The following is a 23,477-nucleotide window of genomic DNA, read 5'->3' on the forward strand; positions in this document are numbered from 1 at the left end:
TAATGAATTGGTTTAAAGCACAATGGTATGAAAGGCTTCATAGCTTGTCTGTTTGTTATAGAGGTTAGAAGCTTTGTGATTTAGGGATTAATTTTTAAGTATACCATGGGAAAATTTAACCTTTGAACTTTGTTTCAGCCCTCCTTGTATATTTTCTGCTAATAGAAGTAAAATTTGAATCTGAGCATTCATGATAGATGTCTTGAAATTCTTAGCCAGCTCTTGGCTGACCTACTTTTGCATCAAGGCAAATCCAAGAACTATGAAAAAATAACAGAATGAAAGCTATCTTCTTTTTCTCTAATTTTTAATGAACCTTGCCTCTGAACCAGCTTATTAGCCAAATGTGATGTTCAGAGCATCTTCAGTGGACTTTTATGAAATTAGGGAGGTGATACTTCAGTAATGATATCATCATGCATTCTTGTTGGGTCAGATGGCCTGGTTCCAAAAGAGAGCCATAAACACCTCTACAAATTTGTTAACTAAAGAAAATATTGCCAGTATAATCTGTTGATATAATTCTGGTGCCTCTTAAAGCAAATTTATTTTTAGTTTGAAAATTATACACTAATTAAAAATAACTAAAATCTAGTAATCTCAGAGGCTTTTTTATTAAAGCAGTCTGCTAAAAATCTAGCAAATCTTTTATAGTTGTCCACTAGGTACAGATTTTTTTCAGATGAGATATTTTCCACAGCTTCTCAGCTGAAGAGAACAGTTAAGCTAACAACATAAATGTCTTTGGATAGATTCCAGGGCAACAAAATGGAAACCATATGTTTCATACTTAATGCGTGTTTCATTACAGCCATGACACAAACATACATGCTTACTGGAAAACACTTGGTTGTTTTTTTTCCTTTTATAAGGTTTTATATATGCTTAATAAAGGCCATTTATTTAATCTTTAGGTTTTAGGTGATCACTTTAAATATACCCCAGATTTTTCAAAGTTCTGTCTGCCATCTTATGAATATGATATCTTGGTAGGAGCTGCAAAAAAAGATTTTGAAGTAATGTAAATTCATTTTCTTAATGGACTTTGATGTCTGTTTCCTTGAGTCGCTGGAAAAGTGCTAATAATTAACTATAGTAACCTAATGAATAGTTTCTTAATCTTTTTTATAGTATATATTTCTGACTAATTTCCTCTGACAGTTGCAAGATCAGTAATATTTCTTTTTGTTAGCATTAATGAAAAAATGTGCATCAGAAGATCCTGCAGTTTTGGGTATTTTTCTGACCCTGTGTCAAGCTTGATGACCTCCTAGCTATGAGGTTTGCATCCAGTGAAACATGTCTACTTCTTAATTCAGAGAGGTTTGAATTACCAAAAAGAGCAACCCCAAGCCCAATGAACAATACTACAACAATCGGTCAATAGTAGCTATGACTTTCAGTGCTTTGATTTTTGTCTATTTTGAGCCATTGGATTTTTTTTTTCCCTGGGCAATGCTGTTCTCCTTTTGTCTGAAAAATCCTATCTCCACTTAGATGCTCCAAACTGGGAATGGCCAGTCACAGTTGCTTTGGCAAGATTAGCAAATCACACCCTTCACATGCAAGACACTATAAAAGTTTGTGTTTTTGTGTTTAGTATTTTATCCTTTTGCATGTGGCTACCTGTGCCATGGGTGGTAGTCCTGCAGTGACACTGCTTCAGGCTTAAGCCTGAGTGTCACAGAGAAGGATTTGAGTTTCCTGGCTGCCTGGGCAATCAGTTTCCTTACTGACCAGCACAGCTGCAGTTTCAAAGAGGAAGTCCATGCCTGTTGGTGTGATTTATCCATGGGAAGGTGGTGTAATTACTCTGTGCCCAGGGTGTCAGGAGCAGCAGGGCTCCTCAGTGCTCTCACCCTCCCCCCAGATGTGGTTCCTGACCCACAGCAGCTGAACAGGAAGGAAAATGTTATTGCTGAAGCCACATTCTGACTCTGGCTGCCATGAAGTCCTTTTTGCAGTGTCCTGCTGTAGCTCTAGATCAGTGAGTTAAAGACTACTCATGTCAGCAAGATCTGCAAATCCTACTTTAGGGGAAGTGGTTCAGATTTTTCTATATTAAAATTTTTGTTGTTTTGTAGAAACAACTTCAAATTACAGTTATATTATTTTTCAAAATATTAAGTAGTGAATCCCATTATTATTATCATCATTAATAATCATCCTATCCATGCTGTATAAATCATGCTGTACATGGCAGTCTGCTTCCAAGTTGATCTGACTTGAGGAAAATCCCACTTGCTGTTTTGCTACTGCTGAGTAGAGTAAGAAGGCCCAGGGCCCAAAATACAGCTTCAAGCCAAATCTGTTCCAGGAGTCACTGCTGGTGAAGTGGCCACCACTCAGGAGATGTCACGATCATGGAACCCTGTGTCATTCCATAGCTCATGAAATACCATGTCTCCAGCTATTCTGCTCTTTCTGAGATCTGAATTGGGATCCCTTGGCTAAGACAAAGCAGCCTGGAAAGTTTTGCTTTGTGCTGCTTACCAATGTCTTCTGGTCACTGCTGAACCAAATATTTCCAGTGTTTCCTTTTGGCCAGAAAATGTGGTGAAGACCTCACATAAGATGATAATAGCATTGCCAAGGGATGGGAGCAGTTTTTGGATGAAAAATTTAAAATTGATTTAACAAGTTATTGCCCCTCTTTTCCACTTGAGTATTGCTAGTGGTAAGTCCATCTTTCCCAGGGTATGTAAAGTGGCTGTGGAAGGAGATCGGATGATGTGAGCCATACTGGTAGCCAGCTTGTTTCAGGACCCACCAGTACAAACCAGTAGATTATCTCCTGCTCAACAGATCAAAGAGCAAATACATGTATTGCAAGACAAATGTAATTTCTAAGCTAGTTAATAACTGCTGGGTGTCCAATTTTTATTTTCATTCCTTTTAATTTTTTGAAATTTCTTTTCTTAGTTTATTGTTCTTGCTCCTAGAGGATCGTAAGTTCAAAAGCTGTGATTTTATAGAGCTGTGCAGTCTTAGGTAAGATTAGCAGTAGTATTGAAAACTCTGACCATTTTGTTTGTTAGAAAAGTTGTGGTTCCTGTCAGAGTGTTTCTTCTCAGAGCCTTTTCTCTTCCCACCACCCCACAGGTAAAAGTGAGATAACTCTGGGCTCTACATTATTCAGAGCAGACAGAAAGTGACTTTATGTATAGGAAGATAGATGCACACAGAAAATCCACTATATATTGGTATTTTGAATGGAGATTTAAAATACTGATGGTCTGTAAGGATGTTTTACAAATGCTACGGACATATCAGACACCCAAATTCTGATAGGCTTTTGACTTTGAGGTTAGCATAAAGCATTCAAGTCATTGCTCAGACCAAGTTCTGTCCCAGCAAATGATGTTAAATGAATTCACCTGCAGCTACTGAAGCAACTGTTTCAAATGGAAAGCTGATTAATTCTTACTTTCTGGATGTAAAGTAATGTATAAATATAAAAAGTGAAAAGGAGCCACTAAATAAGAATTGTTAATAAAACCCACTGTTCTTCTCATCTTTCTGTCTAGAAGACATAAGACAGGAAGCGAATCATTGTGTTTGTAGCCCAGATAAAGTCAACAAGGTAATATCTGTATTATACTGACAGCAATGTAGAGCTGTACAAGCCAGCTAGAATACCAGTGTGGCTATGCCAGCTCAGACTTCATTGAGTGTTAACTCCTCCCTGGCATTTCAGGGACATTTTTATAACCAAATTGTTCATCTCCTGGTAGATTGACAGATTTCTGATATAATAGTGAAAGGCTTATAGCTACTAAAACTGTTCTACATAAGGAATTACCACTTTTTGCAGAGAGCTTGCAATGTATTTTAGGCATCACAAGAAGAATTGATGGACGTTCTCACAACTGAGCTTCAACCATGTGTTTAAAATTAGTGTAGTGTCCCCCCTTTAAAATGATTTAGCTGTCCAAGTCCAACACAGCTGCTGTGGACTCAATGACCCTGATTCTCCACACTTTGTTGTTGAAGACCTAGTCTTCCCATGTCTCTTCAATTTTCTCTCTCCTCATGAGATGTGCAGTTCTTCTGTATCTACAAATTCACTATAACGTAGTCAGAATAGTTCATAACTTAAACTGTTGATATTCATTATTTTCTAGTTTGTGTTTTTCTGTCCTTTTTTTTCCTATGGAAGCATAAAATTACCTTTTAAAAGCATACACTACTTACAATAGAAGCCATGAAAGTAACCCATGGGCATGGAAGATTTCTGTGGTCAGTGAGACTTGTTAATTTGAGCCAAGGAATGCTGTTCTATGTACTAATGTGCATTTTTGTGGGAAGACTCAGTGTTTATCCATTCAAAGATTTCCCCAGAGTTGCACATTTTTAGGACTTAGGGCTTCAGATTCATAATGTTACAATTTCCTCCTCCTTAAACTCTTCGCTTCCGCTGACACAATGAAGTGTGGTCCTGCTTATTTGTATTAGCTCTCACATTAGCATATCACTAAATACTTGCAAATATTTTAAGCTTGTGCAAAAAATTAGGGACCTCTTAACAATTGTTTCTTATTTGAATTGTGTCAGAATAACAATGTGCTAACAATGTAAAGGATGTTCTCCCATCACATACTGACTCACACCATTCTTAAGACACAATTTGTGTTTTCTGGAGTGGTCTACAGGCCCTCAAAGCAAATTGTGGAACTTGTTACGTGAGGGTGCGTTTTAGCTTATGATGAGTGTGAGCCCGTTGTCTGAGTTCATGCTGATCCTCTGGAGTAAAGCAATTACCTGAATTTGAAATGTTTGTATTTTTCACTTACTGTTGCAAAGGCAGAACTGTGATGTACTCTCCATATGCAGGTAACTTTATCTTTTGATCCTAAGTTTTTATACTTTAAATTTACTCTAGGTGACTTTTTTCCCTGAGTGTACTTAGAAAAGATGAATTGTCACACCATATGAAGTGTGAACTCGGGGAGGGAAAAGCTGGTTAGCTGCTTGTCCTCATCTCTGTAACAGAAATCAAGGCTTTACCACAGCTAATAAGCATAATGTATTGGAGGCAGCTCTTCCTTTATGTTGCTGATGAATAACATGATTTTAAATGAGCAAAAATGAGAAACAGCTAACTTTTTTGAGGTTCAGTAATGTATTGCTTATAGTACTTGTCACCATTGTGACAACCTTCTGGAGAATTAAATCAGTTTTTATTCCTACAGAGCAAAGTAAGAAAAATAGTTTAGGTTACCATGGTAGCTAGTGCGCTTAATCTAACTGGAGAAGGTAGGCATGTTGCAATTTTTTTATTCTGCATCTGGGCTTCTGAATGCCAAAGAACAGATGACAGGCAAACTGGATCTAACCAAACAGATTTCTTCAGCAGTTTTTAGCAACTGTCTTGAAAAGTTTTCTTTTTACCTAGTTTGTACTACTTTTTGTAGGTAATAGTATTAAATCCTACTGTAACAGGTTTTAAATAAATATAATAAATTTTACTCCTTAAATTCATGAAAGTTCTTAAAAGTCATTGTAAAATAAATTGAAGGTAAGCCAAATATTGCTAACCTGGCAGCCAAATGACTATAACTTCAGGAACTGCAAGTGCACTAAATAGACAGTTAACAACCACTTGCCTTGAGTAAAGAGCTTCAGCCCACAAAAGTCTCATCTCAGGTGCCAAGTAGTGCTGTGGCTAATCCTGACAAGGGTCTGGGGCCTTCTTACGAACTGTGGTGGGGTCATTCAGAGCTCCCAGGGACCACCTTTCTGCCCTTCTGGCAAAAGTAAAGCAAAATCACTGAGAAATAAAAAAGGAATGTATTAATGCAGTGATAGTCAGATTGATCACGATGTTTACTGTAGTTAAATTCCTCTAATTTATACAGATGTGCCTGTAAAAATAAATTTAAATGTTTAGCATATTAATCATACAGAGCTCTGAAGAGCAAGTGAAGATTATGGTAGTGATTTCACCCTGAATTGTGTTGTTACCAGTCTCTGGTCAGACAGTATTAAAACTGTGGCTAAATCAGACATATTTCAGTGAGACACTGGCCAATTGTAAATTTTGAAGTAGTATCTATATGAAGGCAGACAAGCATTTAATCCCTTCCCTATCAGGCAGAGGATCTTCCATGCTGTGAGCAGTGCCTAGTCACATGTTTCTGAATGGCTATCTGTTCACTCTGACCTTACACAGAGCAACAGAAAACAGATGTCTTTGCCTTTTGCCAAGTTCCTTGCTCACAGTTTAGGAACAATTCCACACGCACAGGAAGGTTTTTGTTAATTTCTTTCAGATGACGGTAGGAATCCTGATCACCTCTTTCTACAGAAGCAAATATTAACAGTTGATCATTCCCATCACTTTTATAAGAAATGCTGTGTCTTATAAGAGTTCTTTGGGAAGAAGCAGTGTGTTATTCTGCAAGAGCTTTGCATCTTTATATTGTTACATTCTGGTAGAGAACCTCTGGAATCACAGCTGAAGGTGTTTGGTGAGAAAAGACTGATAGAAACTTGATAACTTGGATTGCTAAAATCAAGACTTGCTAGTGTCCTCAGTGATATGGATACTTGTAGTAGCCCACAAATTCCCTGATGTTGTCCATAATCTGAAAATACTTAGCAATCTCAGCATCTTTCAGGATCTGCTGAACATTCTGTTAACTAAGGAGAAAGAACTCTGCATGAAATATGAAGACACTAAAATGAAGCAGTTTTCCCAAATTGTATAGAATTTTTAAAAAAAATTATATTTAGTAGTTTATATGTTAATGAGGCTTGCTGCCCAAAATTAGGGAACTTCCCACTGACTTTAGTAAATCTTTGATAATTTCCATAAAATAGTGCAAATAATTTCAAGAGATTTAAGGTATATAAGAGGAAAGGGGCTTATACAATTTCATGGATTTTAAGCAGAGGAACACTGCCTTTAAATCCTAGGAATAATTACAGTGTACAAGGTTTGAGCTGAGTTATGTTGGAAGTTATTTTTGCTGGTTTAACTTTTTTTTTTTTTCCTTAAATCCAGAAGATAAATTAAAAGCTCAGGTATCAAAGGAATTATTTTTCTCCTCTGAGACAGACTAGTAATAACCCTGTGAATTAAGCTGTGGTGGGACAGATTTTGGTAAGGAAGAAAGTCACAGAACTTAAAATATTAAACTCCTGCTAGCCAGTGAGAGAGAGAGATAACTCAAATTGTTTGTCTTTCTCCTAACTTTCTGAATTTTAACTGTTAACCTGTAACCAATTTCCATGACAAAATCTTGTATAAAGGCAAGCATCTGTTTGTACAGTGCCTTTTGTGTAAGATAGCACAGAAATGGAAGGAGAATCCTAGCTGTGGCTGCTATTTAGAAGTCAGCTTGGAAACCAGCAAATTCTAAGGGGAAGGAACTATGTTGCTTCCTACGATCTCCAAAAACATATCCAGATAGCTGTTTTAAGGTTTAATAGCCTTGTGGACATGACAGAAGCTGCATAGTGAAGTAAGTTATTCACAGGAAGAGAGGAGGTGTTTTGCACATTAATTGGTATAAGTCTTCCACTGCCAAACCGTAGAAAATTCCAAATACGCTCCAGAAGAAGTTCAGTCTTGCTTTGCATCTATGCCAGCAGTAGTAGGGGTTGCAAATGAGTGTTGTAAATGAGCCCTTTTGTGAACCAATGGCAGTCTCTTTCTTTTCTTGAAAAGTGAAGAAGTGGATTAAATTAATGTGTCCTGACCTAGTTGTATTTGGTGATCTTTATGGGTCTCCCTTCCAACTTGAGATATTCTGTGGTTCTGTGTTTTATCCTTATAGCTGAGCTGCTGCTGCTGTTCCCCAGGGTGGCTGTGGGTTTGCACCTGCAGTGCAGATACCACCTCAATGCGCTGTGGAATGTGTTTGTTGGCATTTCAACTATTTTGCTGGAAGAATAACAGATGGAAGAAATTTCAAGTTGTATTCCAGGATTTCAGTGAGACATCCTCATCTGCTGGCAGCTTTTTTGCTTTTCGTTTCCCTCCTGTGCCTGCCATCTTTACTGGTTCTAGCTATGGACATGTGTAGAAGTGCCTTCAAACTCCCTTTTTTCTGCTGTGGTCTGTGTTCCATCAAAGGATCAAACCAGAAGTAACTGAATCCCTGGGAGTATTCAGGCTGTACTCCACTGATGTGGAGAAAGGGTCAGGAAAGCAGAAGTCCTTTCCAGTCAGCCATTCAGCACCAAACCCCTGTAATTAATAATGCAAAATACCGGTTGTTTCATGGGCCAGATGTAACATTTTTCCATCACAAAATGCTTTCTGTTAAGAGAAAACAATTTCCTTAGAACAATTTCCTCAGATGCACTTCTTTTTTCTCTTTTTTTCCCAAGAACTCTGTAATCTGGGTTAGTGGTAAAGTTGTTAGTACTCTTCCATTGTGGAGCTTTGCCTTCCCTAACAATAGTGTTACATGACTTTGTAGCACAAAGTTTTCTCTGGCAGGTGGATAAGTACAAGCATCTAGTGCCCATCATGGGCAGTGGCTGGTGGCAGGTCCTTGTGCCCCTTTTAGCAGGGAAGGTTCACAGTCTCATCCTGAATATAGTGCCAGGATAATGTGGGAATCTGGTAAGCCCTAGGTAACAGGAGCACGAGAGAAGGGGAGTGTGCTCTACCCACTTACCTAACAGCTTTCTCTGAGCTTCTGCACTTGACTGAATTTCTTTCCCTGTTGGGTGTTTTTGAATGTATTCTTTTGTTTGTTACTTTGTTTTTTGCATGTAAATTACACTTTTATTACTGTGAACAAAATGGGGCCTTTTTAATCTTTCCAAATATTAGAACTTTTATATTTTCTGTTATTCTAGAATAAAAACATAAGGTAATTAAATAAAAATATGCAAAGAGTCTGGCTTTCCGTTTTAGATTATTTAGGGAAGTTTCAGGATATTTTATTGCAATATATTTTATAGCCTGTAATAAAAAGTAAAACATTCATAACTTTTCCTTTCAAGCACTATTTGGAACTTCAGAAAATCTTGCTATGGCTACAAGTGCAATTTTGTAATGCCAATATCTGAAACCTCCTTTAAAGCTTTTGCTAATAGAACTCATTAAAGAAGGAAGTTAAGCCTACATAACTCAAGGTGCAAAACAGAATTGCCTAATACTAAGTAGCAAACCAGTTTTAACACTGTGAAAGCTGTTCTTCATCTCACATTCCTGCCTGAGGAAATTTGAGCTGAATGTCAAGATGTAAGTACTGTAATGTTGCTCAGCAATTAATATTAATGTCAGCTCTGGCCTCACAGTGAATCCATTTTCTTGTCTTCTCTTTCTGTTGATTTTTCTAATATGAAAAAGAATTCAGATATCCTATGATAAGAGAATTTGAACCCCAAACTTGTCTGTGCGCTATATAGATTCAGTATTATTTTGGAAGGGGGATGTCTCCACTAGGTAACAAAAGAGAAATTTTACAGGGTAATCAAATGCCATTTCTAATGGATCATAAAGGGACCAATGAGGGCAACACTTGGGAGCTGGAAGAGTTTGTTTTGTAAGGTGTGTGGGATTTTGTTGTGGCTAGGAATTGCAGTCATTCCAGTGGCAGAGGCATGCACATTAGGAGGATGTAATGGGAGAACATTTCCCTACTGTAGGTCTTTTAACCAAATTTCTTTTAAAACTGTTTTAGAAAACTTCAAAACATTAACTCTTTTGAATTGAATGTGAAGCTTGGGGTAAAAACGCAAATAGTAAAGGTTTTTCAGCCTAGAATTTGCTTCCCCATTTTTAATTTTCATTAGTTTTTGGAACTGGAGAATTCCTTTCTGTGCCTAAAAGTTGTGACCTCCCCCCAAGCCCAAATACTTCTTTTTTTTTTTTTCCCTCCTAGGAAAAACTAACCCAAACTGAATGGTGATATCAAATACAGCAAGTTATAAAATTATGCAATATGCTACTAAAAGTACTGAGATATTATTAATATAAGGGTAGCTTAAAGACAAATGGATGCCTGATCTGTATGAGAGGATATGACCATCCATCCAGTAAAATCACTCTAAGAAATGCTTTAACAGAAGGAGACAAGTGTTGTGGTTTTGTATGGTTTTGTTTTTGTTGTCTGGTATGATTCAAACTTCCCTGCAAGCCAGACAGCCCTCTTGTACAGAGGGAAAATGCATTGTGAACTATGCCATCAAATATGCTGGGATCAATAAATATGGGCACAAACGGATACACACGGAGTTCCACCTGCAAATGAGGATAAACTTCTTTACTGTGCAGTGACTGGGCACTGGAACAGATTGCCCAGAGAAACTGTGGAGTGTCCCCACACTGGGGATATCCAAGAACTGTCTGAACACAATCCTGTGCAGTGTGATCTACATGACCAGACATGGTCCTTTCCAACCTTACCTATTCTGTGAAAATTATATATATATATATATATATGTGCATCAGTACAGAGTGTGGCCAGTGATCACCAGCGTGAAAGAGATGCTCCCTTGGCACAGCTGGAAATCTGTAGACAAATGCTGGAAATTGTCAATTTCAACAAAAACGTTTATTTGAGAGGTCATTTCATGGCACATAAATAGATAGCACAAAGTAGGGAGTAGCCTAAGATCAGGGGAATGGCAAAGATGGGGCTGTATTTGTCTCCTCCCTCATTGCTCATCTCCTGGCTGCCCTCCTCTCTCATTTTGTCTGTTTCTAGAGAAAGTTTTTAGAAGATTTTTGTATTGTCTGAATGCAAAACGTAGAAGTTTGGTGAAAAGTCAAAAATGTTCATGCGTGGAAGGAGATGACATTGTCCCACTCACTTCTGTAACACCCTATTCTTTTGGTGTTATTATGGCAACGTACATACTCTTAAAGCCATTTTCTCATTTTTTCCTGACATTATTTTCCAATTGTCATCCCAATCCTTTCTTAATTTACATCTGGCTTTCTTAGTGCTTTCCACCACTCTTGCATTTCTTGTCTACTAATTTCTTTCCTTTATCTCATTTTTACTTTTTTTTTTTTTTCCTCTCAGAAGAATTTGAAACATGAAGTTTTAACATGGACTATAAACTGGTCAATTATTTACCTTTATCTCTACTTAAAAATGTTGGTGTCAGCAGTAATAGGAGAAGGGGAACTTTCTCAGGAATGCTGTGGGCAGTGGCAGAAGATGGAGGTCACTAATACTAGGAAAGAGCAGCCTTTACAAAGGGCCTGAGAAGTAAAAGTTCTTCTGCACCAGAAGTCATATGTAATTGTTTGTTTTAAATTTAAAATGTCAGTGACAACAATAGTAACAGTTGGTTTTAATTCTCTTTCAGCAACAAGAGCAAGACCCGACTAACTTATACATTTCCAATCTGCCTCTTTCAATGGATGAGCAGGAGCTTGAGAACATGCTGAAGCCCTTTGGGCAGGTGATCTCCACGAGGATACTGCGGGACTCAAGTGGGACAAGCCGTGGTGTTGGCTTTGCAAGGTACTTCAGAGGGCAGCCTTTTCCCTTTGTTTTGACTGAAAAGGCAAGGATAGGTAGAAAAGGCAGAAATTATTGAATATTACAAGGTTTGTAAAGAGAAGGGAAATTGAGGTGGAGTTATCCAGCAGGGTTTTGTTAATTCTTTTGGTAAAGCTGTGTCTCATCTTGCTTAGATGGCTAAATCTAAATTTATTGCTCTTACTGGACAATTATCTAGAATAGGAATTCACTCTAAACCACTTCCTTCTCTTTTCTGTAGTTCTTCTTTCTCTTCTATCCCTGAACCAGTAAGCAAGAGTTATGTGATGCTTCACCAAGATTTCTCCTGTGACTTTTCTGGCTTTTGAAGTTTGAATCCCAGGCAGCAAACCAGAAAGAAGAATATTCTTCCCCACCCCCATGCCTTTTTTTGTTTTGTTTTGCTTCATTAGTTCCTTGGAGAAAATGAACTCATCATTGCCCTTTGAACATCAGCCCTTTGAATTTTCATGCTCATTAACATGATGCCAGCTGGGAAAGAAAATATTTTTATTCACTTACAGTAAATCTCATCTTAAAATGTTTGTGTTCTAAGTCAAATATCTCACTCAAATCAATAGGAACAACTGTTCTTCATAAATTAGTAGATACCTCCCAAATATTCTGTCCATATGAGTCTACTTTTTCTCTAGTTAATGCAGCTATTTTTAATGGGATCTCTTCATCAAAGTCTTTTCTGTGCCATTTCTATTTATCTAAGTCCTGCTTTAAACCTAGTATAACAATCAAAATTTAGAGGCTTTAAATTGAAGCATTCTATTATCAACAACAAAAGCATGCGTCGAGGAAAGAATTGGGATTCTCAAAATATGTTGTACAATCTCTGTGAAATCAAATTCCAGTAATTCAGATGTTCAGCCAATATTACAATAGCTCTGTATTTGAACAAATAGCAGAGTCTAAAATTAGTGCACAGAAAAGAACTGAACAAATTTATCTCCTGATGAGGCAAAAATTTGTAGGGATTGATTTTCCTGTGAGTTGGTTGGGGGGTATTTCATAGCACTGTGATTTTTATTTTTATTTTTTTTTAATCTCTCCCCCCACCGGCCTCCTGACCCCCAGTTTTATATTGCTGTCAAACTGTCCAGTTTCAAGAAGGTATAACAAAGGAACAAAATTAGAAATAATTGAGCCATTTTCATTAAGTAAGAGTGGAAAACCAGCAAGTTTGGGCTTTGCTAAAATTTCTTCCCTTTAAAAAAATTTGTCCCCTTTAAAAAAATCAACAGGTATTTGTAATGTTTTTGGGGCAAAATTAGCCTGGCATTTTAATTTCATTAATATATGTGTGTTTTATATGTAGCTTTCACTTTTTGGTACTATGAAGGCTAGAATCCACTATCACCACCTCTCAAATTCAGTGGGCATTTTGAATTCATTAAGTCTCTTCTCCCTAAACTTGTTTACCACTTCTACCTTGAATCAGTGGTATGGTAGGAAATATGGTAGGATATATTTTTTCCAGTATATCTGGAAGTGTTCTAGAATCATATGCAAAAATAAAAAGACTTGTGGGTATCCTCATTTGTATAGAGGACATTAAAATAGAATAGTTTTAAAGTATTTTCTCAATGGTTTAACTTAGTGAAGTTATTTTTATATAAATCTTTATTTATATACATACATATAGTATAAATAAGTTATAGGATAAGAACTGTTTCTATATCTAATTAGAACTTCTTTCCTTCTGCAAGGTGAACATTTTTCTTATATTGGAAAATTCTTGTATAAATATTAATTAAAGCTAGAATTTTCCAAGAAACCTTTAGACATTAAATAAATATTTTAATTTCTTGCCTTCGGGAGACTTGTATTGAGTTGATAGGGAATAATGTATTTTATCAAATCCAGACTTGAGTCTTAAACTACATTTTATTGTTTGTTTCATGTGAGACAAAAAAAAACCCCAAACAAACAAAAAAATTAGATTTCTTTGATACAGATCCAATAACCCAGAACTTCTGAAAATTATCTTAGAGATATTTTTGAAATCATTAGGAAAACCTCTTGTTCAGTCTGGAATTTGGTGATATTGGTTGTTATCTATACTTGTATTTTGTCAGCCTGTGCAGAAAGGATATCAGAATTAAAAAGATGTCAAGACTTGGTAATTTTTAGTCCTGGTTGTTTGCTGCTGAGACTGTTGGCCTAATTTGTGGATATGAATTACAAAACTTTATGAACAAATGAAAGGAATTATCTGGTCAACATTAACCAAACATCCTCTTGCAGGCAGCTGAAAAATAAGTTCTTTTTTTAAAACACATTTTGTTGTAATGGCACATCTCAGTCATTCACTGTGACTGAGTCCAAGCTGGCAGCTGGGGCTGGCACATCCACCCTGCAGGTGAGGGTGAAGGCACAGCCTCCAGAGCCTCTCCCAGCCAGCAGGAGCTCTCCAGCCCTCTGCCCAGTCTGTTAAGTCTACGTCTGACAGCATAAGTGCTCAAACCTGTTTGAGATTTTGGATGCATTCTCAGTAGCCATCACAGCTATGCTGGTATTGGCTCCTGTTCTGAACTTGGAGACAATTAAATAAGAGCCCGGTGCATCATTTAGTGGAGATGATGTGTATAAGCTAAAAGCTGCCAAGTCAGTTTGGGTCACGCAGTCAGGCAGGTTTATATTTGACTTTATTACCTTAAACTGTACAGACAGTTCTGAATCCTCTCTTAAGAATGGCATTAACCTTCACTGCATGCAGCATGTACACTAAGAATTCAGTTATGAGTGACAGTGAGTCAGTCCTGCTTCTTTCCAGACAAGAGAGATACTTCAGGCAGCTTGGACAGCTACAGTATAATTTCTGAGTAAATAAGAGTATTATTTTCAGTTTGGCACTGACTTTGGTCTCAGAGTGCATAAAATTTTAATTGAGTTTGGCTTTACCTTCCTGAAGTTATATGTTCTTAGAAAACATCTCCATTGTTCACGCATGGGAAAGTAGGAAAGCAAGCCACAGCAGTGAAGAGGGAAAATGCAAGAAATACGATTTGAGAAAAAGCAAGAAATACGCTTCAAAAAAAATCACAAACATGGGAATCTGGTTGAGTGTTTAATTTATGTAAATTATTCTTTATTTTCTTAGGATGGAGTCAACAGAAAAATGTGAAGCAGTGATTGCTCATTTTAATGGAAAATTCATAAAGACACCAGCAGGAGTTTCTGGTATGTTGCATATATTTCCTGCAAGATGTATGAATGGGTTATTGCTTACATGGTGGAAGCCTGTTACACTGATTGTTGTATCTGGCTTCTCATTTAGAGGCAGGCTTATTAAAATTAAACTGTGTGTTTTTGGATGGCTGTAATGCTTGCTTGGAACACAGTATATCGCTTTTCTGTTGTAAACCTTCTCAGGAATCTCGTAGTGTTCTCTTCTAGCAGAGAAACAAGCAGCTAAGATGCCAGCTATGTACAAATTCACATCCCACGTAATCCCAGTTGAAGTGAGGAAACAAATATCTGTATCAAAGCAGAATTTGGCTGATTGTCCATGGACAGGACTTTTTTCACAGGCAGAAATGGCCTGTTTTTGTCATCTGTTGATGATTTTTTTTGAAGTATTTTCAAAAAATATTTTCGTATCAAAAAAAAGGAATCTGCAGCAGTGCCTGGCATGATCATTCACTGGGGAGCTGCAACTCTCAAGCCAGTGTAGCTTTTTAAAGTCCTTCAGGAAAACGGAAGGAGGTCAGTATAGAATGTTGCTTCTAGAAATATTGTGCAAGGCAAAATTCAGAGAAGGCTTATTACAATTTTGTTGTCACACCAAGTTCCTCATCAGTTTGTCTGCTTTGTCAGCACTGTTTCTAAGAGACAAAATGTATATTCAGTGAATACTGGAAAATGAGGAGAGGAAATTCAATGCTGCTGAGTAAAATAGAAAGTAAAGAGGACAATAGAGAAGGAAAGAATACATGCCTGACATTCCAGGCAGCTTTCAGTAGGCATTTTATTGAGAATCCCAAGTGGGAATTTTACAAATTACAGTGTTGATGTGGTTGCTGAAGCTGCCTTTATCCCACTGGTGAAATGCTCTCTGCAGCCAGACCCTGTCACTGAGGAGGAGGAAAGTAGCCCTCGGCAGGCAGACAAGAATGTGGCTTGTTTAGTAAAACTCCAAACATGCCTCATCCCAGAAAGATTGCTCCAGTTTGAGGCAGTCTGTGCTGCTGTAAGGATGGAAAATGCTTCAGAGCACAGGAAACCACTCCCTTTGGCAAAACTAATCTAATGCAGTATTTTGACTTCCCTAGCCTTGCTTTCGCAGACCCTTTGCACAGGGATTAATTGCTGATATTATTAATTTACTTAAAAGTTTGTTACAAAGTTTTGGTAAATTTAAGCACATTGTTGCATTTATTACTTCAGTTATAATTTGTCTTTATTACATTAGTAAAAATGTTACAGACTATGTATATAGAGACAATAATGACACTAAAGAACTGTAACAGAAGCTCCTATTATTGCTTTTTTGTTTGTTAATTTTTAGTTTCATTTACATTCTCCTGTTCTCAATGAGTGAACCATTGAGCATGTCATTGCTGATCATGCTCTGTCTCCTGTGGGTCATTGCTGAAGCTGGAGTTGCACCCTTACATGATGAGATTCAACTAGGTCAAAATAAAAAGTACCTGCATGGAATTGTAGAAATGATTTTTGCAGTCTGAAGGAAACATTTGACATAAAAATGTGATGCATTAGGGACAAGAAATTTGCAGAGAACTGTTCATTATCAGAAAGTGGAAACTAAACAGGGGTCTGAAGGTGTAATCCACCTCACAGGCTTGAACTTCTAGTGCTTACTTTGCAATGCAGTTGTCCAGGCTCTCTGCCTAGAACAGGTAAAGAAAAATACACTTCCAGAGATTGTCCCTGTGGTTACAAGGGGTGTCTGCATCAGTCACTCATAAATAGAACATTCCAAATGTTTGAAAGTCAGTTAAGTGAGATGGGTCTCACCTTCCATGATACTGAAAAAGAGATAAATAATCAGGTGCATGAGGGGGTTATGAGAACCTTGGTTTTTAAAGACCCTCAATTTTGCCGTAGAGGTACAGCCTCCGCTCTGTTTCCGTGCTGGCGCTTTGAAGTTTCATTGCTCCTTGCAAAGGTTTTATGGAGTTCAGATTCTTCCCAGAGTTCCATACCACATAGCAAGCAGCTGTCCAACAATGCAGTCTTATTAGAGAATTCAGCTTGTGCATAATAGTATGCTGCAGTCTGCCAAAAAGTGGGGCGGAGTCATAAGGCAACTGTGATTTTGGACAACCTGCACAGAGAAAACTGGATGGTGGTAGGAAAGCTCTTGAACAAGCAAAGATTAGAAAGCTGTTTTGAAATAGATTAGTGACCATTGGGATTATAAAGGATCAAGTTCAAACACATGCAAAACAAAATCATAAAACCGGATCTATGTTTAAATTAAAACATTGTGTCCTAGAAACTTGGCTAAAATCAGCAAAGGGAGCTGGCTCTAAAAACACTGTTATCAGGATGAAGAGGGTAGGAGAGATAGGCCTGTAATGAAATAGGTGTGGGAGGAAGAACATTTGTTCAACAAAAACATGCTTTCATAATGCAGCTTTGTTATTTTAACTAAGTTTGGGCTTAAGTGGAAGAATGGGTTAAACACTTGTAGAAGACATAAGAGAAACCTCCTCTGGATCATTAGAAGACACAACAAAAAAAGCCTCTAAGAATGTGGGAAGGCCAGGGATTAACACAAAGTCCTGGAGGAACAAAAATTTCATTCCTTTTATCAAGACCCTGTACATCAGCTGGTCAGAGCATGGTACTAAGGCACTAACATTGTAAGTTTGATCCCTGTATGGGCCATTCACTTCAGATTTGTGCTTGGAAGGGACCCATAAGGATCATCAACTCTGCATATTTTGTAAAATCTGTGAATTAGAGGCTTTTACTTCTCCAACTCCCATAATTTGCAATTGCTGCTTAGTTTTAAGAAGCAATATAGGAATAGAAGAGAAAAATGCTTCTTAAAACCACTCAAAATATCCTTCTGTGACAAATTTTTAAACCTTGTATAAATTATTAAAGCAATGTAATCCTGAGCATTATGTTTAAGTGAAGACTAGGATGGTGAAGAGTTTAATACTTAATTTCTCTTTATACATATAAAGCTACCCTGATCTTGGGTTGCACAATTTCTTCTTTAATTCCCACAGCCTTTGGCAAGTTTCTAGCTGTACAGGGTTCCTCTGTCATTAAAGTGATGTTTTAATGTAAGAATTCATTAAGTCCCATATGCTTTGCACTAGAATATAAGCAATGAAAGTCTCTAAAAGGTGCAGTTTAATCGAAAACCGACTGAAGTAATAGTATTTTTCAACTCTTTTGTTGTATTTTTCAGTAACTGAAAGTAGGGTTTATTGAAAAGTTGATAAAATTACCCATGTAAAGTCAAGGGTGTAAACTCAAGGTCCATCAGTTTTCTTCTTGCATTTATAGTATCACCTGGTACAAATTTGGGTAGACACTGAACAAACTGAATTCTAATGTACAGATGTGCGCAAAGTATCTACAACAAGGAAGAATTTACTGTCTGGACTACTATTGCATTCACATCTCTCTTCCTTAAAAACATTAGTCCTAGAGGAGAGTGATTCAGGGCAGGAGGAGATGGTCAGCACTTGCCACACCCAAGTTTTAAAGCCCTGACCTGATGTTGAAGTCCAGGAAAGCTCATGGTTACAGATCCCCTCTGTAACTGCAGCTCAACAGGTGCCTGCAAACCATTGGCAGTGTTGGTTTGCAGTGGGTATCAGAAGAGTGCCTCTGTTAAATGTGGTGTCCTAGCTGCAAAAGCTTAACTCCACTGTAAGTTGTAGCCTTTTACATCAGGTAGCTCTCAGCTGTGAATGCAGCTCTGAATATTTGTACTCTGCCTTTGTCTTGCACATACAGACAAGTCACTGAGTGATTAATGATCTGCTTCAACGCTGGGCCTGCACAGTTCCCAGTAATTAAACAATAAAAATGACTCTCCCTTCCTTCCTGTACTACAAAAGATTGCTTAACTGGTCTGTAGGACTTGCTAGAGCTTTTTGTTCAAATATGTATTTATTATATGCACGCTCTTTTATGCAAGAGAGAGAATATGTTGCATATTCGTGAAAAAAAATGGGAAAAAGCAAGCTGAAGAAATAAGGTTCGGATTTAATCTTGTCTGTGTTCATTCTTTGGCGGGAGGGAGATCAGTAGGTCAAGATAAACCCAAGAAGGTTTATCTCCTTCTCATGACCCTCCCTGCAGTGACCATCAGTCGTGTTGCTGCAGGAGTGAACCCAGTACTGTTCAGGTCACACGTGAGGAAGAGCAGCCAAAAGTTGCAGTTGGGTTTTCAGCTGGAGCTGTCCCCACTGTCAGCATTCAGATCTTGAAGCAGAATCAGGGAAGGCAAATGCTGTACAGCCTGATCACAGCAGCTGCTGGTATTAAGTAGATGGTCTGCATGGGTTTTTTTTAGCGTGACTTGGAGCCTTCACAGCTTTTGGTGTCTTTGATGGGTGCAGTGAGGAGCAAGGGAAGGTGGAAGGTCAGAGAAACAAGGGTTTCCATGGCTGGACCTGTGTTCAGTAAGATGGAGCACTAACTTCTAGTAGATCATGAATTGATAGCTTTTTAAATGTTTGGGTTTCTTCATTGATGCAGCTTTTGGATATTATGTATGCAAAATCCAGTATATATGTATAATTATTACTCCATTTTTTCTTCCTTTTTAAATTTGTTGAGAATTTTTACAATGGAACACAGAATATGCTTAGTTGTCTAAAATGTAGCTGGTTTTAGTTATCTGATAAAAAATTCAGATTTATTCTTAAAATAGATTTTTATGAACATTTTCTTCAGTTGGACAGTTTTACTCTGCTTTTTTTTCGAAAAAGATCTTTATGTTGAGACAATGATGGGAAATGCAAGCACAAATAATGCTTTCAGAAAAGTTTTTCCCAGTTCATTGTAGGGATTTTAAATGAACTCATAATGCAGCTTTAACTAAAGCATATACTACCTGTGAGTACTATAATACAGAATGACAGGGCTAGAAAGCCTTTTTTGATGTCTTTCTGTACTGCTCTCATGCCAGAGAAACTGAATTTTGAAATGAAATTTTGATCTCATCCAAAATTTTATAGTGCATATTTTGGAAGTCACATATGCTGCTCACAAAACTAGGTAATTTGAAATAATGTGTAAGTAGCCAAAAATACTCAACTTTGGGAAGAGCTTTTTTTAATTAAGGTAGTTAACTTCTGTATTTGGACCACCTCTCTCAGAGTACACTGGATTTTTGTTTTCCACACTGTGTAAAATCAATCAAAATAATTTCAGACCAGAGCCTGATGAATTTATCCATATTGGCTAACATATTCTGAGATTACTTCCTCTTATTTCAACAGAACTGTGTGTGGACTAAAATGCTGTGTGCTATGACCAAGGTTTTTGGATATGGCTTTTATAAAGAAATATGAAATCATCCATCACCATATTGATATGGTAACTTTTTGCTCCAAATATGTTGAAACTGAAGTTGCTTTACATAGTAGAAGACCCCAAAGCAGAACTCAGTTTTGGGAATTCCAGAAATCCCCTCAGAAATGCAAGGTTTTGAAGACAGTATTTTTCAGTTTGTCTCCTACTTTAGGGTTTCTGTTACTTCCTTGTTCATTTACTCCATCATCCATAGGTCTCCTATATTTTTCCAGTGTCATTAGCCTAACCTTTTCCTGGTTTATTTTATAATTATAGGATTTTAATTACCATTCTCTGAAGGATAATAGATTTTAAATTAATTTGGTTGTCATGTTTAATGTTGTAGTCTGACACTCTGTAGAACAGCACACAAGTAGGAGAGGTCTCTGACCTGTGTGGTCAGTGCTGGAGATGAGACAGGGACCCACACACCAGTTCTGTCTCCTTTTTTTTATAGAGAAGGCTGTCGAAAGATGTGTCATGCAGGAAGTGGATATTTTTCCAGTAGAGCCAGAGCTAGTGTTTTAGGTGTGACATCCAAAGCCAGGGATGACTGGGCCATTAATGCTTGTTTTGTGCCAAAGTTTTAAAAGTCAAGTTCTTTGTGAGGTTATGCATCTCTGAGGTTTTCAGTACCAATCATCCTTTGCAAATGCAGACAGGGTGAAGAGTCATCAGCACTCACCATGGTTATATTAAGAGATTTTGTTGAAAATTTTTCACGGGCTTGTTTTTTTGCAGGTGGCCTTCCCACCTCATGTGTTTACTCTGCATTTGGAAACTTGTATGTTTTCAGGTCCAGCCATGTCTCATGAAGATGTTTCCAAAGAGAGTGACTGGAGGAGTGTCATGGTAAAGCTTAGACAGCTCATGTGTCAGGAATTATTGGCAGAGAAGCATTTACATCCAAGTCATAACAGTGCTGCTTCCACCCTGTGATTAGGGAGGGTGTGGTGTGATGCAGCAGAGCTGTGCCTCAGCCATAGGTACTTGGAAATATGGAAGCTAAGAACAGGAAAGAAAGTATGCTATGCAAACCTTTCCACTGCTTCAATTCTGACATTAAAAATTGAAGTTATGGTCAGGATTGTATTAGGAAAAATATTAAGAATAAAAATAATAAGAATATTAAGAATAAGAATAAAAAACTAATGAAGTATGGTGATGCCTTTTCATGGCAGTATGCAAAATACCTCAAAAGAACAATCATAAAGAATTTCTGATTGTATTGGCTGCTCTTTATAGAGCAGAGATAAAATGGGAATGGACAATTTTGGCATTTTCTTGGTGCAAGGTGTCAGAAGATAAAGGTGCCTGCTCTCCTTTGTCAGCTGGAGTAAGTGAATGTACTGTGCCAGCTCTTCTGCCTGCTCTGGATCTGTAAAACACCTTTAAGTTGTGGGACATTACTGAAACCTCCAAGGGGTGGGGAGGATATGTTATAGACTTTTGGCCAGATTTTTTCTCCACCCTCCTTAGATATACTTCCAAAGAGACAAAGCTCAGGATTCAGGATATACCTGAATATATAAGACCATGTTTCTTTCCAGCAGGTTTTACAGCAGTAGTTTTAAATAAAATATATAAGGCATTCCTGATGCTCTGTTTGTGTGTGGCAGCTTTCTTTGTGCTATGCTGAACAGTTGTTGGTGCTGTAGGAGGGCTCTGTGTTATTTAACTGTCGTATTTGGAATATAACTTAAAACCATACCTCATTTGGAGAGTTGAACTCTGTGTATGAATGCTACTTGAACTAATTTTTCTTCTTTCTTCTCAGTTCCTGCAGAACCTTTATTGTGCAAGTTTGCTGATGGAGGACAGAAGAAGAGACAGAATCAGAATAAATACATACAGAATGGAAGAGCATGGCACAGAGAAGGCGAGGTGAGACTTGTAAGTCCTCCCTTCAAGCTTGAGTGTGGGTGTGCAGTAATGAATACTTAGGAAAATGATAGGCATTGAGCCTTCTTGGCTTGGGTCTTTGGCTTATTAAAAATGTGCAAGCAACTCTTACCTGACAGTTTGTGCCTCTATAAAAAAATTATTTAACTGTGTCTTTCTTCTGAGGAGAAAATGCAAAATGTGAAATGCTGAGTCCTATCTCACTAAAGTGAACAATAAAATCTCCTCCAACTCAGTCATAATATAAACTTCATCTTTCTCATATTATTTAACTACCAGAAACATAACTATGCTTACATGCAGTAAATAATCCTTTGATCTATGCAACACTAAAATGCACATCACTTTCACAAGATTAAAATAGTATACCAGTACCATGCAGCATTATTATTTTTAGTCAACAGTTGTTTTAATCTTTAATGTTCAAGATAATAGTTTCACAGACTTACTGTGGTTAGCAAGCCTAGACATCTCATTTATATTAGACAGGAAAATTCAAATGTGCCTTCTGAAAAACTTCACTCCCCATTCATTCTTATAGTTCATGTATTGTAGGCAGCACCCTAACATAATCATCTGCATGCCCTGAATCTCCAACACACATGTGTTCTTTTAGCCAGGTGTGTAATAGATTGCATTTTGTTCCTTGTGATGGGAACATGGAAACTTGTATTCACAATTGATATTGCTGATTCTCTTCACTGTATAATTACTTCTGTCAATTAACCTTTCCCTAAGTCTTGGTAATAAATTATTTTCAGTACAAATTTTCAGTTTAAAAAAAGACAACTAAAAAAAGAATAATAGAAATAATTTTCAATTAAAATTAATTTTGCCAACTGTTTTCTTTTCCACTTTTTTTTTTTTTTTTTTGTAAAGGCTGGAATGACACTCACATATGATCCAACCACAGCTGCTTTACAAAATGGGTATGTTGAGTAATAGCACACTAAGAAAAAAAAAAGTTTGCATTATAAAATTGCACAGAACTGGCATTTAATAAATTTTTCTGCATTTTCTAGATTTTATCCATCACCCTACAGTATTACAGCAAACAGAATGATCACTCAGACATCTATTACGCCATATATTGCTTCTCCAGTTTCTACATACCAGGTTTGTATTTAGAACTTGGTAGCTGAAATGGTTCATTGGAGCTTATGTTTGTTTATCAGTTGTTACATATGGTTTTATAAGGTCTCCAATAATGCTTTATTTCAGTAATGTGGCCTCCTTGTGCTGTACAGTATGAAAGTGACAGCCTGAAAATCTGAGTGTGTGTTTCAGGAAGCACAGCGATTTAATGAGATCCTGGTGTCTTGCAAAACAAGTCTCCAGTTTGTGCTGATGGCTGAGGGATTTGTAGCCACCTCTGCATTTCACTGGGAGATTTTTCATTTTCTCCATCAAATTCTTTTAATGTCACCTGTATATCTGAAGTAATTATTTTTTATTTAAAACCTTCTTGGTTTAATTAAATTAATTTTTAAAGATGTTTTCCGTGCATTTTGAGCTTTTCTCTGTTTTTTTCTCAGAAAGCCCAACAATAATATCTTATGTAGTTGTACTTAGAAATAGAAACATTCTTGACATTAGAGA

General features: G+C 37.2%; 1 protein-coding gene across 3 annotated transcripts in view; it reads left to right on the forward strand.

Annotated features, from left to right (window-relative positions):
- The window catches only part of RBMS1 (RNA binding motif single stranded interacting protein 1), a 141,559-nt gene that overhangs the window by 105,642 nt on the left and 12,440 nt on the right, over window positions 1–23,477 (forward strand). For 2 of the 3 annotated variants that reach the window (XM_015634579.3, XM_015634581.3), the window contains exons 5-9: window positions 11,281–11,438; window positions 14,569–14,648; window positions 21,754–21,869; window positions 22,758–22,807; window positions 22,901–22,994. In XM_015634579.3, the coding sequence (XP_015490065.1) occupies window positions 11,281–11,438; window positions 14,569–14,648; window positions 21,754–21,869; window positions 22,758–22,807; window positions 22,901–22,994 (498 nt within the window). The remainder of the gene's footprint in view (window positions 1–11,280; window positions 11,439–14,568; window positions 14,649–21,753; window positions 21,870–22,757; window positions 22,808–22,900; window positions 22,995–23,477) is intronic. The other variant, XM_015634580.3, reaches the window with a different exon arrangement.

Source organism: Parus major, chromosome 7, assembly GCF_001522545.3.
Source record: "Parus major isolate Abel chromosome 7, Parus_major1.1, whole genome shotgun sequence".
In the NCBI taxonomy this organism is placed as follows: domain Eukaryota; kingdom Metazoa; phylum Chordata; class Aves; order Passeriformes; family Paridae; genus Parus; species Parus major.